The sequence below is a fragment of the Callorhinus ursinus genome, unplaced genomic scaffold (genome assembly GCF_003265705.2).
Source record: "Callorhinus ursinus isolate GAN/ISIS: 27379988/994484 unplaced genomic scaffold, GSC_fseal_2.0 scaffold37, whole genome shotgun sequence".
Lineage (NCBI taxonomy): Eukaryota > Metazoa > Chordata > Mammalia > Carnivora > Otariidae > Callorhinus > Callorhinus ursinus.
In genome coordinates, this window is record NW_027397099.1 from 14,639,302 (window position 1) to 14,661,327 (window position 22,026).

Here is a 22,026-nt window from a genome sequence, read left to right on the forward strand (position 1 = left end):
CTGGAGCCCCACGGCCCGGGTGGGATACTGACTCCATTCCCCTTGGGCTGCGAGGCTATGGGCAAGTCCCTGCCCTCCCGAGCCTCCCTTTCTGTAAAGTGGGCATTATAGTAGTGGGCACCTGTCGGGTTGTTGGGAGGATTTAATACAATCATCTTTGTAAAGCACTCTGTAAAAACAGTGTTCGATATACTCTAGTCCCTGCTGACATTCTTATAGTGTGAGAAGCGCAGACTAGCACGGACAGACCATTGTCATAAGGGGTGTGATCAGCGCTACATAGTGCAGAGACTGCTGAACCTAATAGCTGGTGCAGGGATCTCAAAGGAAGGCTTCCTGGAGGAGGTGACATTAGTACTGGGTTCTGAAGAATGGGTAGAAGTTAACCAGGGACGTACATGAGGGTTTTCCCTGGCAGAGGGAATAGCATCCGAAAAGCCCAGATGGGGGGACTCTCGCAATACTGTGTGGCTCTGGAGGGGCAGAGGAATGGTGTGGCCAGGGCCCCATGTGTGCATGTGTAGGGGCGGGGGATGGAGGCCGGGATGTGCCTCTGATCATTGTCAGTGTCTCCTTTGCAGATGAGTCAGAACTGATGGTGCAGCTTCCAGACAAGATGCGTTTGGACCTTGCCATCGATGTCAACTATAACATCGTCAGCAAAGTGGCTCTCTTCCAGGTACAGCCCACCCAGCACCTCCGCCCCCCAGGGGTTCTGGGGAGCCCCAAGCCCCCACCCTCCTCTAAACGGGCATTCTTTCCCCCTCCTCTTGGGGACAGGGCTGTGACCGACAGTTGATCTTTGACATGCTGAAGAGGCTCCGTTCTGTCGTCTACCTGCCCAACGACTACGTGTGCAAGAAGGTGGGTAGCCCCAGGCAGCTGCAAGGCCATCTGGGATTTACAGCACACCTGCCGGCCAGGAGCTGGGCTGAAGCGGGTGCCTCTGAAGGCCCAGGAGGGCAAGCCCAGGGAGAGCAGACTTGCTGCAGAGGGAGAGGAGATGTTGCACCCATGAGTTGCCCCCAGGGCTCCCGGCTTGTTTGGCACAAGGAGCTTTTGTCCAGCTCCAGGCATTGCACTCCGGTGTGCCATCAGGCTTTGTTCCCTTGACACAGGACCAGGGGAGCCAGGGCGAGGAGCCCCACTTTCCAGAAGAGGAAAGTGAGGAGCCTCGTGAGAGGTGGGGCCTTGACTGTGTTGATGGAACTGTTTCCAGGGTCTTGGTCTTTCTATCAGGAAAATGGAGCAGAGGAAGGGCTGGGTTAGGTCAGAGGTTGCAAACCGATGGCCTTTGCATAGGGGCCAGCCCATACACTGTTTCATGGTTTTTTAGGTGGTTTTTTTTCCCCCTAATCTTAAAAAAAATGTTGAAGTAGTCCCCAGCCTTTAAAAATTTGAAGGTTTCACATAAAAATCCAGATTTCTGGTTGAAAACAGAGCTCCACTTTCCGAAATAGCAAGAGTCAGCTGGGGTGGAGAAGGTGCTGCCCCTGAAGGGGGACGTCGCCCTCCCTCCTGATGCCGCAGGCCCCACCCCTCCCCACTGCCCCATACCAGGCTCCCTTCAGTCCTTAAACCGCCCGTCTGATCCTGGAAAATATGTGCATTTGAACCTGGGGCTACAAAGTGTCGAGGGCCCTTTCTGCTCCCATTCCCTGGGATGCAAGGTGAGACCAGGGTCACCTGGAGTGAGTAGTTTGGGCAGAACGTCAAGAACTCAGATTTCAGTCCCCTTGTTACTGAGCTGTTGAGGCTGGGTGTGTGTACAGGGGTGAAAATAATGCCCAAGCAACCCCTGTGAGACTCAGGAAAGTTCAGCCCAAGAAGGCCCCCATCTCCAAGTTGTATGCTATATAGCAGCGAAGTTTCTAGAAGCAGAGAGCCCAGAGAAATGGGGAAACAAGGCTACAGATGATTGAAAACTTAAAGCTGCAGTCCTAGAGGCCAAGAGGGGTTTAGGAGCAATAGAATGATTTGTCTGACACTGGGGCTCTTTCCTCGCTGTGCAGCCTTGGGGCAGTGGCTTGCCCTCTCTGAGTCTCTTCTCATGGGTAAAGTAGGGATGTTGCCGGTACTTCCTCATGGGGTGGTTGTGAAAACTGAATCAGCTGTGCCTACAGAGTCAGGTGCCATTGCTGCTCTTATTATCCCTGGGGGTATGTAGAACTTGCTGGCAAATGAGGAAGACTGAACCAGTTGGTGGGAGTTGGCAGGGGGACGTTGAAGTGAGCCCTTGATGAGCAAGTGTGAATGGCGCCCTCTGCTGTCCAGTTTTGCGCAGCGATGATCTTGCTCAGACACCCTTGGGATGCCCCCCGCTGCCCACCCCAAGGCTGGTTAGTGAGGCAAGGGTGAGTTCTCTAGACCCTTCAGCCCCGTGTCAAATTGGACACAGAAACAGGGGCATGGAACTTTCTTCCTGTCTGTTAAGAAGCTCATGCCTCTGTGAGGTGCCCAGGAAACGTTTGTTGAATGAATCCAGAGTCATCAATTTACCTATCCTTGCTCTTCTCCTTTTAAACATGCCAGATATGGGGCGCCTGGGTGGCTCAGTTGGTTAAGCGGCTGCCTTTGGCTCAGGTCATGATCCCAGGGTCCTGGGATCCAGTCCCTGCATCGGGATCCTTGCTTGGGGCTCTTTGCTTAGGGGGGAGCCTGCTTCTCCCTCTCCCTCTGCCTGCCACTCCCCCTGCTTGTGCTCTCTCTCTCACTATCTCTCAGTCTGTGTCAAATAGATAAATAAAATCTTAAAAAAAACAAAAACATAAACATGCCAGATGTGATGGACAGGGAGCCGGGGGCTTGTGAGGGCATGAGGATTGGAAGGTGCATGGCAGACTGGGTATTTTTTTTTTCTTTTTTAAAAGATCTCATTTATTTATTTAAAAATTTTTATTTATTTCATTTTATTTATTTTTAAAAGAAAGAGTGAGAGAGAAGGCATGAGCAAGCGGCAGAAGGAGAGGGAGAAGCAGACTCCCTGTTGAGCAGGAGTGAGATGTGGGGCTCAGTCCCAGGACCCTGGGATCATGACCTGAGCCAAAGGCAGATGCTTAACCGACTGAGCCACCCAGGCGCCCCAGACTGGGTATTTCTGATTGCAGTCCAAAGCAAGCTATTCATGCATGCATTCATTCATTCGTTCGTTTGCTTTAACTGGGGATTTAAGACCATTGCATTAGTCTGCTACAGCTGCTCTAAATAAGGACCAGAGCCTGGGCAGCTTAAGCAACAGCAATGCATTGTCTCTCAGTTCTGGAGGCTGGAAGTCCAAGATCAAGGTGTCGGTAGGGTCGGTTCCTTCTCGGGGCTGTGAGGGAAGGATCTGCTCCTCTCCCCTTGGCGTATGGATGGCTGTCCTCTCCCTGTGTCACTTTATCTCGTCTTCTTGCTATGCCCATCTCTGTGTCCAAATGTCCCTTTAATAGGGACACCAGTCATATTGGATTAGGGGCTCACCCAACTCCAGTACAACCTCATCTTAATTTAACGAATGACATCTGCAGTGACCCTATTTCCAAAGAAGGTCACATTCTGAGCACCTGGGGATGAGGACTTCAACATATGGGTTTGGGAGGGACAGCGTTCAACCCACAGCAACCATGAGGTCTGGAACCAGACTGTCTGGGCTCAAATCCCTGCTCTCCCGTGGCCTAGCTTTGCGACCTGGGGCAAAGAGTTCTTACCCCGGAGCTGTGGAGGATTAAGCAGGCCCAGCACTTAGAGCAATGCCTCGCACAGAAAAATGTCACACAACAGCTGGACTTCATTACCAATGTTGTCACCACTCCTGTTTCAGCTAGCAAACGCTTACCGAGCTCCTGAAGTGACATGTGCTAGGCACAGGTATCAATGTATTGTATGAACCATTGTTAATTTTTTCCACGCCCCCGACCCTCCACTGGCGTGCATAATTGGGAATTTCCAAAATGCCATTACAGCTGTGCCTTCTACCTTACCTAGTACTTTCCTCTCCATCACACCCCTAACTCCCCACAGAATCCTGTCAGTTAGGCAGGCCAGGGGTGGCCACTCTCCCCAAGCCACAGATGGGGAGACTGGGGCCCCAGAGGGGAAGTGACTGGCTCCACACCACACACCGAGTCGGTGGTGGGGCTGGATACCAGCCCAGGTTGCTCCGTGCTGTGCCAGCAGCCTCTGGGCCCAGCCCTGCCGCCTTTGTGGTCACTTTTGGCGACAGCAGGGGGCTCACCCCTTCTCTGTTTCAGGGGGAGATAGGCCGAGAAATGTACATCATCCAGGCAGGACAGGTGCAGGTCTTGGGTGGCCCCGACGGGAAGGCTGTGCTGGTGACACTGAAGCCTGGATCCGTGTTTGGAGAAATAAGGTCATTGGGGAGCTGGGGTGAAATGAGCGGACCTGGGCCCAAGCTGGGGGGGGGGTGCCAGTGGGAGAGGGGACAACCTCATCCTCAAGGGCCCTTTGGTGGGTCTGAGTAAGCCGCTGTGGATGCTGACATATGCAGGGTGGGCCTCGGCTCTCGCCCGTGTGGGGCCGCCACTGTGCTCCGGGCAAGGGGTGGAAAGGGACATTTTAGTGGGATCCCAACCCCAGCCTGCCAGGTCTCACCTCCCTTCCCCATCCCAGCTTGCTGGCCGTTGGGGGCGGGAATCGGCGCACGGCCAATGTGGTCGCCCACGGGTTTACCAACCTCTTCATTCTGGACAAGAAGGACCTCAATGAAATTTTGGTGCATTATCCCGAGTCTCAGAAGTTACTCCGGAAGAAGGCCAGGTACGTTTTTTTTATTAAAAAAAAAAAAATCCACATATATGTCAGTGCACATTTCTTTTTTTTTTTATTTTTTTATTGTTATGTTAATCACCATATATTACATCATTAGTTTTTGATGCAGTGTTCCATGATTCATTGTTTGTGCATAACACCCAGTGCTCCATGCAGAACGTGCCCTCCTCAATACCCATCACCAGGCTAACCCATCCCCCTCCCCCCTCCCCTCTAGAACCCTCAGTTTGTTTTTCAGAGTCCATCATCTCTCATGGTTCGTCTCCCCCTCTGACTTACTCCCCTTTTCTTCCTCTCCTGTTATCTTCTTTTTCTTTTTTCTTAAAATATGTTGCGTTATTTGTTTCAGAAGTACAGATCTGTGATTCAACAGTCTTGCACAATTCACAGCGCTCACCGTAGCACATACCCTCCCCAATGTCTATCACCCAGCCACCCCCTCCCTCCCACCCCCCACCACTCCAGTAACACTCAGTTTGTTTCCTGAGATTAAGAATTCCTCATATCAGTGAGGTCATGTGATACATGTTCTTTTTTTTTTTTTTTTAAGATTTTATTCGTTTATTTGACAGAGAAAGACACAGCGAGAGAGGGAACACAAGCAGGGGGCGCGGGGGAGGGAGGAGCAGGCTTCCCGCCGAGCAAGGAGCCCGATGTGGGGCTCGATCCCAGGACCCTGGGATCATGACCTGAGCCGAAGGCAGACGCTTAACACCTGAGCCACCCAGGCGCCCCTCAGTGCACATTTCTTAAGGACTAAACCTTTATCTTACCGACCATAGTACCTTTGTCACAGTCAGGAAATTCAGTATGGAAATCATGCTATTATTCCCAATCCATCTTCAAATTTGGCCAGTTGTCCCAATCATGCCTTTTATAGCCTTTCCTGTCTTCTTTTCCATTCCTGGATCCAGTGTAGGACCCCCTGTTTCATTACATAGCCTCATATCTTCAGTCTCCTTGGATCTGGGATGGCACCTCAACCTTTTTCCAACTTCAGTGACTTGGATTTCTTTGAAGAGGACAGGCCAGTTATTTTGTAGAATGTCCCTTCACTTAGGGTTAGCTGATGTTCTGATGTTTTCTCATGATTACCTTCAGGTTCTGCATGGGGGCAGGAATTTCTCAGAAGTGATGTTGGGGGGGCACCTGGCTGGCTCCGTCTGTAGGGCATGTGACTCTTGATCTCAGGGTTGTGAGTTCAAGACCCACACTGGGCATGGAGCCTACTTTTTTTTTAAAAAAAAAAGTGATGTTGTGTTCTTCTTAGTACAGCATACCGAGAGGCACGGGATGCTGGCTTCTCCTAGTATTGATGATTTTCCCTTTGATCACTTGGTTTAGGTTTTTGCATGCCGAAGTTAACATTTTTCTCCTTGTAATTAATAAGTAATTAGCAGGGAGTCAGTCTGAGGCTATCTAGACTTCCTGTTTCCCATCAAACCTTCACTCTCTATGTTCAGCATCCACTGAGGGCTCCTTGCTAAATCAGTGATTGCCATCATGGTTGCAAAATGGTGATTTTTCTGATTTCATCATGCCTTCTACATTTATTAGGAGCATTCTACTGTGAGGAAGAGGTTTCTCTTCTCTCCCATGTATTTGTTTATTCATTTATCTATATCAATGTGGATTTCTTTTGTTCCATAATAATGTTATAATCATTATTTTGATGCTCAAATTGTTCCAGATTTAGCCAGCAGGGACCTCTTTAGGCTGGCCCTTGTGGCTCTTTGTTATGTACCCAAACCATTTTAGCACTTCCTTGCTTACAAGCGCAATAAGATGCTCCGTCCGGGCTCATCTTGTGACTTTCCTGCCACATCCCTGGGAATGGCCATTTCTCCAAGGAGCCCAATTCCTTGCAGGTGGGAATGGTTTTTAGAAACCAACATCTGAGCACTATGTGTGCCCATGGCTACTAGGGTGCTATTAGGCTTCCGAGTGGACAGACCTGGGAAACACACCTGCATGCCCCCGTATATATACAAATGCAAATATACATATACACTCATATAAGTATATATATCTCAACATCTATTTTTTTCCATCTGTATCTATCTAACAATTTCAGTCTAACACCACAGAGTTCTTTCAAATCTTCTCCTTTTCCCTATTTGTAAATTCCTTCTCCAACACTGAGAGATTTGGATCTATTTGCCCTCATTGCATTCACTCATTTATTCAGTCCTACAATACAGACAAAGCGATTTCAGAATTGCTATCTCAAAGCACTGGGGTGGTGGGGAAGCCTTCTCAGCAGAATTTAGTATTTGGTGCTGTTCTTTTTGTCTTTAGCCTAAGTACCTATGAGGTAAGTGTGTGTTCAGAGTTAATTGGATTCATTTTCTTTTGCCTCCCTTGGGTGTGGTTGTTTGTTCATCTGAAATGTACCCAGGCTCGTGTGTTTCGGTTTGCACTCCATTTTTTTTTTAATGATTCCTCCTGCCCCAACCCTTGTTGATTTTTTGTTGTTTTGAATATGTCACGCATTAGCATGGTACCAAAAGTCATAATGCAACAGAATGGTGTGCCCGGAGAAGTGTCCCAGCTTCCCCCACTTGTTACTCCCGGCTCTACAAGAGCCCAGGCTCATTAGTTTCTGCTGCTTCCTTAATGTGTTTCCTTTTGCAAAAATAGGCAGATCGGTGAATATTTTATTTTCCCTGTCTTACACAAAATGTAGCATACTGTAGATTTTCTTTTGCACTTCGCTTTTTTTTCACCTGACAACCAATCCTGGAAAACATTCTCTCTCAGTCCATAGACCCATCAGTTTCCTTGTTCCTCTGACAGTTGCAGAGTGTTCCTGTAAATGGGCAGTTAGAGTTCTAATATTTTGCAATTATAAACAGTGCCACAGCGAATAACCTTGTGCCATCTGTATTTTGTACTGGTGAAGAGTGGGTAACTTTTTAGAGAAGCAGGCTTTTGCTTTCTGACCCTTAGGATCAGGTTTCAAGCTGAGTGACAGAGGCAGTTTGGTTGTGGTAGAAAATCCACAGCAGGCTTGGGAAGCTGGTGGGGCTCACACCCTATCTGTGTGAAGTACTGGCTGTGTGGCTTTGGAAAAGTTACTTAACTTCTCTGGTCTCAGTTTTCTGCAATTCTGTAAAATAAGGGTATTTTAACCCCTTACTTTGTTATTGGGAAAATTAAATAAAATAGCGTGTGTGCGAATGTCTCCAGCAGGGTACCAGCAGGTGGGAGAGCTCAATGAATATTCACAATCATAATTGTTCCTCTTTATCCATTAAATCCTCTCTGTAATTTTCCCATTGGTTGAAGCCTTTCAAATCTACATATCTGGATTTTCCTCCATGCCTTTTCCCCATATTCCTATCTTCTACCACATTCTATGAAATGACACCATAAATAAACTGCACCGAGAGAGGTCATGATAAAGGGCACAAACTTACAACATTCACTCATCGCGCACAATCATTTATTGAGTGCATAGTTCTAGGCCCTGGGGACACAGCAGGGACCAAATAAAGCTGGCATTCTAATAGGGGAGGCCGACCGTGGAGAAATGAACGATTCTGTGGTGTGTCAGCTGGGGACAGGGCTACAGGGAAACAAAAAGCCACATTGAGGAGACGGAGGTGATGGAGGGAGTTCCTTGAGAGCGGTTGGTCAGGAAAAGCCATTCTTAGGACGTGGCATTTCAGCTGAGACCTGCACAGAATGAAAGAGTGAGCGGGACTGCTTGCAGGGAGGAGCATTCCAGCCAGAGGGAGCAAACAGCAGGTGGAAAGGCTCTGTGGGGGAGTAGGCTCGGTGTGTGTGCAGACCAGCCAGAAAATAAGTGTAGCTTGATGCGGGATGGGAGAAATCAAGGGGATGAGACCGGGCAGGGCCTTGTAGGTGAAGCCTTGCAAGGGACTTTGGGTTTTGCTCTGAGGGAGATGGAAGCTATGTAGGGTTTTACACAGACTGGTGACTTGAGGTGACTTAGGTTTTCACAGGATCCCTTTGGCAACCCCAGGTGAGTGGATGCTGTGTTGAGGTTAGAGCATAATACACACAGGAAGGAAGCTGCCCCATAACTCAACCTACCTGTTTGCTCTTAAGGAAGTTACTGGACCCTTCCAAAGACTGATCTGTCTGAACTTCTCCCACAAACTCTGCCCACTTCCCCTGACTCTCCCGAGGAGCAGGGAAGTATTCTCAATCCTCGTGATTCACATAGTTGCGATTCTGTATCTGCAATTCAGCTACTCACTAAAATGTATTGGAACCCCAAAATCAGCACTCATGGGCATCCCCAGTAATACGCGGACGTGCATAGAGACAGCAGTGAGAAGTTTGAGTTGCCCTAAGTGCACATTCCCAGCAGAAGTTGACCAAGGTGACGCTCTGCTTTATTGTTTCAGCCCAGAAGCATCTGAACACTTGACAACAAGAGCCTGTTCGTGGTCTATTTAGTACCGCATTTTTCACATTCTGTGATTGTCGTTGGCAAATTTGCTATTTAAAATGGCCCCAAAGTGTGGTGCTGAGGTGCTGTGTACGTTCCCAAGGGCCAGGAGGCTGGAATGTCCCTTACAGAGAAGACATGTGGCTTAGATAAGCTTCGCTCAGGCATGACTCATAGAGCTGTGGGTCGTGAGTTCGATGTCAATGAATCAACTGTATATTAAATCAGATGTCTTTAAACAGAAACACACACAAGTATTGATCAGTTGCTGAAATGTTGTCATGAGAGGCTCACCAGAAACCTAACTGTATTTCCGCCAGAAGCAATGGTTTCGGTATTCGCTAATTCAGGATTTGTAGGGACTCTATAGAACGACACTACCACGAATACTGAGAATCGACTGTTTCTGTCTGAGAGCAGGGGCCAGTTTTCCCTGTCCTCCCTTCCTCCCTCTGCATGAGGAGCAAGGCCCAAGAAAGCCACGCTTGTAGCCACCACCCACTCCTTTGGCTAGGTTAGGTGAGGGGTTGGCAAATCAGCTAGGATCCCGCCGAGGCTGCTGACCATGCTCGGTGAGCTGGCAGCCAGACGCTGGAGAAGGTGAGGAACGAGGAGGAGCCCCCGGGTCCTGCAGCACAGAGGCCCTGAGGCCAGCGCTCTAGCATGGTTCATCAGAGAGCCAGGTTCCCTGGATAAGCAAGCTTCAGGACAGAGGCAGGGAAATATGCGGGAGCTCTGCCCATCAAAGGGAAGATGAGGTCTGAGGACCACAGGGCCTGGGGACGTCTGAGCTGGTGAAAGCCATGTGTGGGATTCTGTCTCAACTCCTCACTTTACAGATCGGGGACCTGGGGCCCCAGAGACGTGAAGGGCTCAGCTCTCTGTCTTGGCCACTCCAAGAAATGGGGCATGCCACTCTCTTCAGGGATGAACGTGCGATCCTGCTTATAGGAAAACATGTCATCTGAAAGTGAGGCTGAATTTCCTGACTCTGGAATCCAATGTCCCAGAAGCCAGCACAATGTTTCAGAAGAGAGATGGCCATTGGCCATCAGCACAGGTCCCACAGAGAGTTCTTTTGTGTCATTTTTGTACCATGCTGAGCTTTCCCACAGACTGTCGTGCTGTGAATTATGGACTGAATAACACAGGTGATGGTGCCAGGCATGAAGAGGCCTCTGATGAATTATCATGTTTGTGCTCTCCTGGGGGAGCCCCAGCCAGAAAATGCAAGTCTTGGCCAATTAATATCAATATGCACAATTTAAATCCATTGCCTCTGATTAGATAAGCAGCCAATAATGTCCTCATTTTTAAACAAACAAGTTTTGCTGGAGCCCTGATGAATGAATTTGCCAATTAGGAGTCCAGGCCCACTAGACTGCAGACGAAATTCATTTGTTCTTGAGCCAAACCACGCATCACATATCTGTAGCATGAACAATTCACTATCAAAGGCTGGGGCTCTGTTTGATGGAAGATTCTAGCCTTATTTACAGAGCAGGGTGGCATACTGCCTTTAGATCTGAGTTTTAATTCTGCACCCACCACTTCCTAACTGTGTAACCTTGGGAAAATTACTTACCCCTTCTGGTCTTCCGTATCTTTATTTGAAATGAGGGAGAAAAATAGGGGCCTCCCTGTAAGGATTCTGTGGGATTTAAATGACAAAGTGTGAATCGGTTATCTGTTGCATAATAATATTACTACATGTTAGGTAGTTTCTATGGGTCAGAAGTCTGGGATGGCTTAGGTGGGTCTGCTCCAAGGCCATCATCAAGGTGCTGGCCAGAGCTGAGTCTCATCTCAAGTCTCCCCTGGGGAAGGACCTGCTTCCAAGGTCACATGGTGGTCACCCGAATTCAGTTCCCTGTGGTTGTAGGACTGGGGACCTCCATTCCCAGCTAATTGTTGACTGGTGGCTGCCCTTGGTTCTTGAGGCGTGGACCTATAAGGTCCAGACAGTAAGACTCATGTCACTGGGGTTGTTCCGATCCTTCACTGAGATGCTGTGCATAAAGCACCTAACACTGGGCTTGCTCACAGACTGTTAGCCAGAACGACCAGCCCCAGCACGCAGCTCCAGCAGAGTCCGCCACAGACGGGCCTTTCTTCTCTCCCAGAGCACACTTGTGATGTGCGCGGGTGCTGCTTTCTTTCAGGTGCATGCTGAGAAATAACAACAAGCCCAGGGAGCCGAAGAGCGTGCTCATCCTGCCTCCCCGGGCAGGCACGCCCAAGCTCTTCAATGCCGCCCTGGCCGCAGCAGGAAAGATGGGCAGCAAGGGGGCCATAGCTGGCAAGCTTGCCCACCTGAGGGCCCGGCTCAAGGAGCTCGCTGAGCTGGAGTCAGCTTCGAGGCAGCAACAATTGCTGGAACAGGTAACGCAGTGGGGAACCGGCCACCCGCCCCCCCATTTCAACTTCATGCCAGAGCCTGGACTGTGCACCTTTCATTGCAGGGAATGTCTCCCCCTCCTTCCTATCGGTCGGGATGCCTTTGGTGGCAAGTGACAAATGCAGGTCACCGTGCCAGCTCAAGTTAGCTCAAGGGAACAGGGAATCGATTGGGCCAAGTAGCTGCAAAGTCTAGGCAAGGCTGGATCCAAAAGCTCAGATATTGCCAATGGGACTCGTTTTGCCATCCTGTCATGTCCGCTTCCCTCGAGGATGGCTTCAGATCGCAAGAGCACTAGGACCGCCACCTCCTGGTTTAGCAATGCCCACCGGAAGCCTCTCTTGCCCCGTGATTCCAGCAAAAGTCCCAGGGCTCACTGTCATTGGACAGAATCGGATCTCGTGTCACTTCCAGAGCCATTCACTGTGGAGCCCTGGGGGAGGCCAGGCTCCCATGCCCGTCCCTGGGCTGAGGGAGGCCATTTCCCCGAGGGGAGTCTGTGCTGTTGCAGAGGTGGGAGCAGTGGGCAGGGAAGGTCTCTCCCCAGATGGCCGTGATGTTCTCATATTTAATCTTTGTGTCTGTGACAATTTAGGAGACTTGAAGAGAAAAAACCCTGCCGGCCAGCACAGTGCCAACTGTCCCCGCCCTCGGAAATCTGAAGGGAATTTTAAAATTAGTTCTGGGACTCTTTTCTGTGACTAATGCTGAAAATGCCAATTAGAATGATTGCACTAATTATGACTATTCATGACTGTCCTTCAGGGAACCTGCTAGGAAGGGGGGCGGTGGGTAGGCAGGAGCTCGGTGGCAGGGAGGGTGCTGCAGACTACACGACAGAATTCAAAGGAGCCCAGGGAACTCAGTCTCAATCCAGGCTGGTGTTAGAGTCCAGGGGACCCATCCGGAGATCGTTTGACATCTCGAGTCCGGGAGGTGACATCAAAGCTACCCAGGGTTCCAAGATATTCTCAATATACAGCCACCCGTGGCCCCAGACAGAGGACAGACAGGATTGCCTGGCTCACCAAGTGCCAGGGTCAAGGTCGAGCCAGCAAGTTGGGGTTTTAGTGCTGGCTCCTACGTGGAAATAAGTGTACATGAACTCCAAGACTGTTCTCAGGACGGTGAAAGGCTTTATCTGAAATGGGGCTTATTTCTCCTGAGTATTAGCTCTCCACCCAGGCAGCTTGGAGAGGTGAATTAAATTTGTATGAGAGTTCTAATAAAAAGCAATTTCAGAATAATCAGGGCAGAATGGGTAGAGTGCAAGGAGCTCTGAAATAACAATCCAAAGACACGGGTCTAAATCCCAGCTCTGTCATGGCCAGCTCTGTGACCCGGGGAAGCTCCTCATGCATTCTGAGACCCAGATTACTCATGGTTGCCCCATGGGGATGTAGAGATGAAGCAGGATACCTTGGATATCTTTTTAAAAGCCTTTTGAACTTGGCAAAGCCCCTGACCAACCTCCCCATGATTCTTCTGGTTCCGTTCATAGCAGGATGCTTCTGGAAGTCCCATAATGGGCACCTGCCCTGGAAGTGTGTTGTCATAGTTTAGGACAGACAGGGAAAGGCAGAACAGGTGCACTAGAACATGCAGGAACACAGAAACAGAGGGAGGGACAGGTCCCCAGAGTTGCCCTGGGTTCTAGGAGTGGGGTTCCCCACCCCACTTCCCTTCCTTCAACACCCTATGATTTGAGCAAACTTCAGGGGATCTTTCTTCCTCAGAAGCATGTTGACGGCTCTCATTTTAAATTCACTACCACTATCTCAAGTGGGTCTCGGATAGCTATGGACCATTCAGGTCTCCTCCTCTGGGGGCCACTCCCTCCCATTTATGTCCAGGCAGAGGTGGGTCAGACAGGGCAGGAGAGGCCACAGGTATCCACAAAGGCTTGGGTTTTTACTGATACACAGACTACAGCCAGTGTCCACAGGAACCCAGAAGCCTGGAGGCTGGAAGTCCCCACCAAGTCCACAAACATGGGGGCTCAGCCCAGCCGAATGCCAGTGGTACCCTGCCCATTCTCCTGGGGCATGGGGGTGGGCGTGGGGGTCTCCACCTTTGAGACCTTCCAGAAAGGGCACCAGGCTGCTTCTGCCATCTCAGCCTTTATCTTGTTTGCTTAGAATGTTTCTATTCACCCAGGAGCATCCAGCCCTGGTATCTGGGGTGGACGGGGCAGCCCCGGGGGGACCCGGCAGCTGGCTCAGCTTTGCAAAGTCCTCGCTGGCGCTCCCTTCTGGTCACAGCCTCTCCTCTCTCCATAGCTCAGGGGCAGGCTTGAACCTGCAACTTCACTTGGTTTCTAGCCTGGCCAATCAACGGAGACCGAAAATATCCACCAAATCCAACCGGGACTTTTAATCCCTAAACCTCTCCATAATGTACTCTGTTTCTACGGAATAATCCTGATGCCGCTCCCATCCCCCACTTCCCACCCATTAGATTGCACCCCTGGGCCCTCTGCCATCCTCCTCCTTGGGGGTCTGAGAAGGGGAATGGGAAGGTGTTCAAGACCCCTCCAAGAACTCTCAGACGTTCTTTGCCTCACCAATCACCCTTTCCGGATTTCAGGCCAAGAGCTCGCAAGACGCTGCGGGAGAGGCTGGCCCGGCCGCCCCGGAGCAGCCCGCAACGCCGGAGCCTGCGACCCCGTGCTCTCCGCCACCTGCGACCCGGTGCTCTCCGCCACCTGCCTCCCCTGGGAAGCCGGAGGAAGGCGGGGAGGGGGAGGCCAGGCCCAAGGAGCCCTCAGTGCGGATCCGCATGAGCCCGGGCCCGGATCCCAGTGAGCAGATCCTGTCGGTGGAGATCCCGGCGGAGAAGGAGGCCGAGTGAGTCGGCCCCCCGCGCGCCACTCCCCGGCGGGGCGGGTGCAGGCGCGTCCTCCCCGCGCCCCAGGCCGGTGCCCAGCCCCGCGCCCAGCTTGCGCAGGCCCAGACTCCCCGGGCACAGAGAGTCCGTCATTCCTGCCCGGGCATCGGCTTCTGCCAGGGCTGGTCTTTAAGTCAACAAATGTAGTGTTCGTGTCCCTAATTTCCCACCGTCACCTGAGAACCCTACCTCTCCCAACTATGATTTTTAAGAACAAAATTCTTTTCTGTTTTAAAAGTTTGTAGGCAGAGCAGAGAACGAGGCTCCAACACCTGGGAAGCTCTGTTGGCGGCTAAAGGGTTATTACTGAATGTTTGAATTTCATCTCCCACATTTCAAGGATAGAAAACCTGCCAGCAGTTGGGGCACCTGGCTGGCTCAGTCCCATGGGGAATACGACTCTTGATTTCAGGGTCCTGAGTGCAAGCCCCACGTTCGGTGTAGAGGTTACTTTTTTTAAAAAAAAAAAAAAACCTTGAGAGCAGAAAGTACAGTTGTGCTGTTCATTTAACTAAATGACTAAATTACATTTGACTAAATTGACTAAATTACAGCTCACCTGACCTGATGATCCATGCTGGGCAGTCGCTTTAGGGATCTTGTGCTGGTTAGGGTGGTTAGCACGGATCTTCCCCAGGCTGGATTCAGTTCCCAGTCCGATGCCAGTATCTCAGAACAGATAAAATGGAAGTGGGCTTACTGGCCACGGTAACTGTGAGCGATTCTGGGCACCCCTACCCGTTCCTCAGGTCTGGTCTGCAGGGGTTCATGCTTGCTTGCTTTTGACACCCTTGCTATAAAGATGATGGCAGCAACTTCCATTACTCCTAGGAGACAGAAACCACAGCTGACACCACTGACATTCCTGAAGTTTCTCCAGATCAAGTCATGTTGCTGTAATGATTCAAGATAAAAGGGGGGTGGGGTGGGGAGGAGTCATTCAGTCACTGAATATTGGGAGGATTTTATTTGCATACCTAATGGCTCTTGGGGCAGTGGGTGATTAACAACAAAAACTAGTGTTGGGCTATTTGTTTCCACCAGCAACAATGAACACAAAAGGCCCGTAATTCCAATAGATACTGCCCACTTTATATAAAATCACAGGACCTTGCCGTGCTGCAACAGGGGCCTTTGAGGGCTTGCAAATGTTGTGTATTTGTCCATCAGACTAAAAGCAGAACATTCATTTCCCCTGTGAAAAAATGACGCAATATGAGAGTTGCCAGGCTGCTCTAAACATTTCCAAATCCCAGGGTAACAGATTTATCTAGTTGATGACATGCCACATGATCTGAGTAATCACCACATTGAATATAATGATGAGCGGCATGATTATAGCCGTTTAAAAAGCTTTTATTAATTTACTTTAATAGCTAATAACATATTTTCATGGGTACAAAAGGCTACCCAGGTAAAATGATCTCTCCTACCCCTGGTGCCCAACCTCCGTGGTCCACACTACATCAGTTCCTTGTACCCTTCCTTTTTTCTTCTTCTTTTTTCTTCTTTACACAAATGGTAACATACTAGAGCTGCTGTTGTTTTTCATTTGATTTAGAAGATCCTCCCTTCTTAGTACATCAAGGGCGTGCTGATTTTTCATGCCTGCAATCTGGTCCATTGTATGCAAGGACCATAATGTTGAATTGCTCTCCATGGACAGGCATTTGCAATGTTTCCAATCTCATGCTGTTAAAAAAAAAAAATGCTGCAATACACAAAAATCTTATACATAATTTCATGCAGTAAGCACTGTTTTTAAATAGGGGAAGTCTGGAAGTTTGGGCTAATTTTTGTCTTCACCATCCCCATTTAGCATACTCGTATTTGCACTACGTATTCTAAGATCCAAGCATAGAGAATGCTTCCATCTTTAGCCAAGGATTTCAGATATATCAATAAAGCTCACGTATTACCCTGCAGTAGATGGCAAAATATTTCAAAGGCCCCTTTGCTGTGAGAGCCTATTTTATAAGGAAGCTTTTTTTTTTCTATATGAACACACTCATTCTTTTAGATATCAACCCTTGAATATATACTGCTTATTATATGAAGCGAGAGATTCTTGAGGTTCCCAAGAATTGTCCCGGAAAGAAAATTGATTTTGAAATGAGATTAGCGGTGTCTTAACTTCACTGTGATATTTCATTAAACTTGATGCTTTCACGAAAGTTGGATTGCAGATAAATTGAACTTGAGGCTAGCGTTATTCTCCAAATAGAATTGGACTGGTTAGTCACCAAGGCACGGGTGGCGCAGCTCAGAACACTATAATTTTGCCGCTGAAAGAGAATCTTTACTTATGTGTTTGAATCTGTACCGATTTCAAATGTCTCCACGTTTCCTGTACTGTGGTAGAAAATGAATAGCAAACTATTTTTTTAACTATATAAATATTTTAAATAAGATTAAAACCAAGAAGCTGTGTAAAATTTCATTATCAAAATGTGTTTGGCTACCGGGAATACTTTCATCTGTCTTCTTAGCAAACATGAACACTGTACTTAGATGCTGGCTTTCATCCTGTTACAAATGCATTTTAATTAAAGTGTTTAGACAAATGTTCCTGGCTTGTGGATTCATTTCAGAAATTGACCGTGTGTGACAGACCCTTTGGTGAGGAAAACTAAGTTTGTTTCCTGGTTCAGGCTCCTCTTATCTGCAAGTGACGTCCTTGGGGCTGTCATCCATCCTGCATTCCTGTTGCTTGTGACACAGCTCTCCATGGGCCCTAGGACTCGAAGACCCTCAAAAACAGCCCCCTTACGTCTGGTCAAACCCTATTGGTCTCACCAAACCAACTGCTTATGATGACCCAACTCCGTTAGACTTGTCCAATCATGTAATGTGCTGATGAACATGGACTCGGGATTCAGACTGCCCAGCTTCCAATTCTAGCTTGACCATGGACCACAGATGACCATGAACCTCTCTGAGCCCCAACAACCTCATCTAGAAGACACAGATGATACACTGTACTGCACATGGCCACAGTGATGATCGCGATTGGGGTACATTGGAAGCTCCCTGAGAACTCTGCCCTGAATTCTGCCTCTGGCCAAGTATACACACAGAAGAGGTGTGATCACCCCTTTCTTTGCTCTTTAACTGAGAGTTTGCACAAGCACCTGGACATACATGAATTGTAACTATAGATCACAGCCTTCCCCACCATCCACGAATGTATTTCATCCAATTGCATACAAAAACAGACCCTACCTAAGGCTTACCACATGTGGTCAGAAGAGTCCCATATTTGTTTCACGCTCTGCTGCCACCATCTTGAAATTCATAATAATTTCTGAATAAGGCATTCCTGTATTTTTATTTGTACTGGGTCCCACAAATTACAGAGTCTTGCTAGGCTGGAATCCCCTCTGATATCTGGAAAATCCAAACGACAGGGAGGTAGAGACACATCCTTTTGGCACCCAGCTTTCATCTCCCTTCTTCTAGCCACAGGATCCCGCTCCTTCTTGAGTAGTACCTTTCAGTCATGCATCGGGACTCAGCCATGGTGACCCAAGCTAGGCACATTGGCTCTCTTTCCAGGGAATCTGAATCATGAGAACTCCTGCGCCTTCCTCCTGGCTAACAGAGCCCTGATTTAGTTTTGTGCACCAATATGCCCAACCCCAGGAGATGAAGCCCTGGTGTAAGCCAGTCACTGCTCTTCTGATGACTTACGCCAGACGCTCACATTCCCAGCATTCCTTGTGGCTAGGGGTGGCCGTGGGACCCAGTTCCAACCAATTATAAAGGGAAGGGTGATGGGAGGCCTCCTTAATAAAAAGGGACATCCCTATTTCTACTACCCTTCTTCCTGCTTGCAATACCAGGGGGAGAATAATCTGTAGCGGCAGCAGCCATTTTGAGATAGAACAGCCAAAGAATCAGCGATGTAGACCGTGACATCAACCCCAGACCACTCATCTCCAGAATACTTGTTCCGTGAGACAATGAAATATCTTTTTTAAAAAAGATTTTATTTATTTGTCAGAGAGAGAGAATGAGCAAGGGGAGAAGCAAGACACAGGCAGAGGGAGAAGCAGGCTCCCTGCTGAGCAGGGAGCCCAATGTGGGGCTCGATCCCAGGACCCCGGGATCATGACCTGAGCCAAAGACAGATGCTTAACCAACTGAGCCACCCAGGTGCCCCTGAAATACCTTTATTATTAAGGCATTTTTAGCCACGACCTCTTGCCTGCAGCTGAAAACAACCAGCTGGGAGGGTGATGAGATGGGGAAGGAAAGAAAGAAAGTGGGAGCAGGTGCATCACAGTCCCAACACCCTGGCCACACGCACTGTTCATTTCTGTCGCTCAGGTCTTTGCGACTATCCGTGCCCTGTGCTTTCTGGCCAGCTCTTCAGCTCTTCCTTAATTACACAGGCTACCTTGTGTATTTTGAATAAATTCACCTGAAGTCAGCCCGAGTTAGCTTCTGTTGCTCACTGAGGCAGACAAAAGTACTTCTGGGAGTTCCCCAGTTGTTTAAAATTCAAGATCTAGGCCACCCACTCTGGGTGTGATTCTTTGGTCCCCGAACCTGTGGTTTCTAAATTCAAACATCAGGAAGAGAACTTCAGAGGAAGGAACGGAGGACAGAGGAGGCCGTTTGGACCAAGATCAAATTCAAATGCTTCTCTGGGGATGGGAAACCCAGTGGGAGGCCGTGCTTTTACCCCACAAAGAGCACGTGGGCCTCAAGGGGCATTTCCCCCCAGGCTCATCCAGCGTCCTCCCCTGTCCTGCAGAAGGACACAACAGCAAAGGTCCCTGGGACAGAGCCTCCTCTTGAATGATCCCCTAGACTGGTCTGCCTCTCACTGCTTTCTTTTACAGGTAAGGCTCAGAACACAGGTGATCGGGCTCTATGGTTTTCCGAGAGCTTTCCGCATTCAACTAGTTGCATCCACCATCCTGCTGTGAGCTGATCAGGATGGGAATTAGTAAAGCCAGATTAGAGACGAGGAAATCCAAACCTACACTGGCAAAGGGACTTATCCTCAGGGACTCGGCATCCCTGGGTTAGAGACAGAAACAGCCAAGAGAGAGGAGCCCGAAGGCTACTGTCCCGCCTCGGCCTCAGACGCACGCACGGTGCCACCTCAGCTGGGTAACTTTCCTTCATTAAATATATATTTTTTAAGATTTTATTTACTTATTTTGACAGTGAGCCACCCAGGCGCCCTCATTAAATATTTTTAAAACTTCTTTCTATGTGCTGAGCACTGTTCTACCGTTTTCCAGGCCCTGGGAGTTGTATCTCTGAGCCAGGAGAAATACCAGCACCACCCCCGCCCCCCGCCCAGGGTGGTTGTGGGAAGGTTCAGTGGAGACTTGAGAAGCTAACTGTGCCCATGGTGCCTTAGTCGGCTCAGGCTGCCATAACAAGACGCGGACTGGGCGGCTTGAAGGACAGACATTATTTTCTCACAGCTCTGGCAGCTGGAAAGTCTGAGATCACAGGGTTGGTTTCTGGTGAGAGCTGTCTTTCTAGTGTGCAGGTAGCTGTTTTCCCGCCGTCCTTGCGAGGCCTTTCTTCTGTGCGTGTGGAGAGAGAGCTCGAGATCTCTGCTGTCTCTTCTTCGAAGGTCACTCCTCCTATTGGCTCAGGGCGCCACCCCTACAGCCTCATTTGGCCTTAATTATGTCCTCAGAGGCCTCATCTCCAAACACAGCCACACGGGGTGGGGTTAGGCCTTCACAGGAACTGGTGGGGAGACACATTCAGCCCCTAATTCTGGATGTCAACATTGACCAGATTCTGTATCTGAGCACAATGTCCTCTAACATCCCTCCAGAAACAAAGAGAAAGGCCCCCTTCGTGAAAAGGGCCCTTTTAAATTTATTCTTTTAATGGACATGAGTTGTTGGCAACTCTAGGAGGTCACTGTCATCAGGGTAGAGGGCAAAATTTAGCAAATAAAAGTACAGGATGTCCAGTTAAATTTCAATTTCAGATAAAGAATGAATGAAGGATTTTTTTTTAAGCATAAGTATGGCCCATGCAGTATTTGGGATATACTTATGCTATTATTTGTTATTTATCCAAAATTCCCATTTAACCGGGTCCTCTATCTTATCTGGCAATCCACTCAGTGCAGACCAAATGCACCAGAGGGCACCCTCCAGCTTAGAAAGGCAGGACTAGGCTTTTGACTGGACACCTTACTCCCTCCCTCCACAGCTGTTTGTGATTGGTGGGGAAGGAGGGAAAGGACGCACCCCAGTCTGATCACCCAGTCTGTCAGTGTTTGGTTTTTCATGTTCATTGTTATCGATTGTATCTTGAATGTACAGACAAGGTGTTCTGGATCGGAGACAGATTTCTTATCAATTGCCTAAATAGAAATAAGTATATCACCTCCACCCCCACGTCCCCCAGATCTTACTGCTGGCCAGGGGTCAAATGTCCTATGCAAGGAAAAAATAATGCTTCTTTGCTAATAAAGAGGAAGGAGGCAGATAGTCCCCTTCCTTCTTGAAAGACTGCTTGGATACCAAATGGGTTTGAAACCTAACTCCATCCTTTTGGTATGTAAATAGTCTCTCCAAGAGCTAGACGGCCCCCCAGGGTCTCTGCTTTTACCCCCTCCTAGAGTCTGCAAGTTCAGGGACTTCATTCCTTCTGATATGAATATCTACCTACAGAGAGCACTGCAGAGTTCCGGCACCTTGGGGCTTCACCTAGGGCCCTAGGTCTGGCTGGAGCCATTTGGCCCTCTCCCTCCCTGAGATAAGAGGAACTTCATGTCCTTTCAGAGAAGAGCAATTAGGTAGATAAATGACCACAGATCTAATCATTATGCCGTGTGAAGGGTCTCCGGAGGCGAGGGCTTTTACCGGAGCACGGAGAAATCCAGGGAAGTTGAATTCCCCCATAGGCAATGTATATAGAAATGTGCATATAGACTGCGTTGGTCAACCCCACCTTTCACCAAATTTCTGAAACCAAAACGTTTCGCTCATTAAAGAAGGGGGAAAAAAGAACCTGAAGTGTTTCCAGATAGGTCCAAAAGCATAATTCAGGTAGGACTGAAACTTCCACAGATAAGCCTAAAGTGTTTAAAAGGTTTTAAAATCAGATTGACCTCAGTTCTATGGAGGAAAATGTATTGACCACTTTGGGCAAATTTATAATGAACAGCACTTACCAGGGAAGAAAGCTGCCAGGAAGGAGTACGGGCCACAAGTGTTTGTACCAAAAGATAATACTTTGCATTCTCTCAGAAACTACATTCACTTGAAAGGCTTGAACTGAGGATACAGCTGGATCCCCTTTTAAATTACCCCTCAGGAACATTACATGATAGCGATGGAGAAGAAATTTTTGAAGACTAACAAGGAGATTAGAAACTTTGTGCGATCCAGATTTGAATTATCCATTGCAACCTGGGGTAATTCTTTCAGATGTGAGTAACGACCCCAAAGACAGTAAACTGAAACCAGGAATAAGGTTTGCTGAATCACAGAATTTCTCAGACTGGCTTGCCAGGAAACCAAAGGGCACTGGAAACAGCAGGAACCTAACAGTATCTGCATGA

General features: G+C 48.8%; 1 protein-coding gene and 1 long non-coding RNA gene across 3 annotated transcripts in view; one reads left to right on the forward strand and one right to left on the reverse strand.

Annotated features, from left to right (window-relative positions):
• CNGB1 (cyclic nucleotide gated channel subunit beta 1) overlaps positions 1-14,929 on the forward strand; it is a 70,059-nt gene extending 55,130 nt beyond the window's left edge. The window contains exons 29-34 of the mRNA XM_073880227.1: positions 582-679; positions 781-864; positions 4,233-4,351; positions 4,612-4,758; positions 11,353-11,572; positions 14,175-14,929. Coding sequence (XP_073736328.1) covers positions 582-679; positions 781-864; positions 4,233-4,351; positions 4,612-4,758; positions 11,353-11,572; positions 14,175-14,438 — 932 coding nt within the window. The 3' untranslated portion in view covers positions 14,439-14,929. The remainder of the gene's footprint in view (positions 1-581; positions 680-780; positions 865-4,232; positions 4,352-4,611; positions 4,759-11,352; positions 11,573-14,174) is intronic.
• Positions 8,341-15,162, reverse strand: LOC112837148 (uncharacterized). Of its 2 annotated transcripts, none has more exons than XR_012374652.1 (3): positions 15,034-15,162; positions 10,776-10,841; positions 8,341-8,448 (listed from the first exon to the last, which is right to left on the reverse strand). It is a non-coding gene; the product is annotated as an uncharacterized lncRNA (long non-coding RNA). The 2 variants fall into 2 exon arrangements; XR_003211624.2 differs by lacking the exon at positions 8,341-8,448 and adding an exon at positions 9,363-9,422.
• Positions 15,163-22,026: the final 6,864 nt, after the last annotated feature.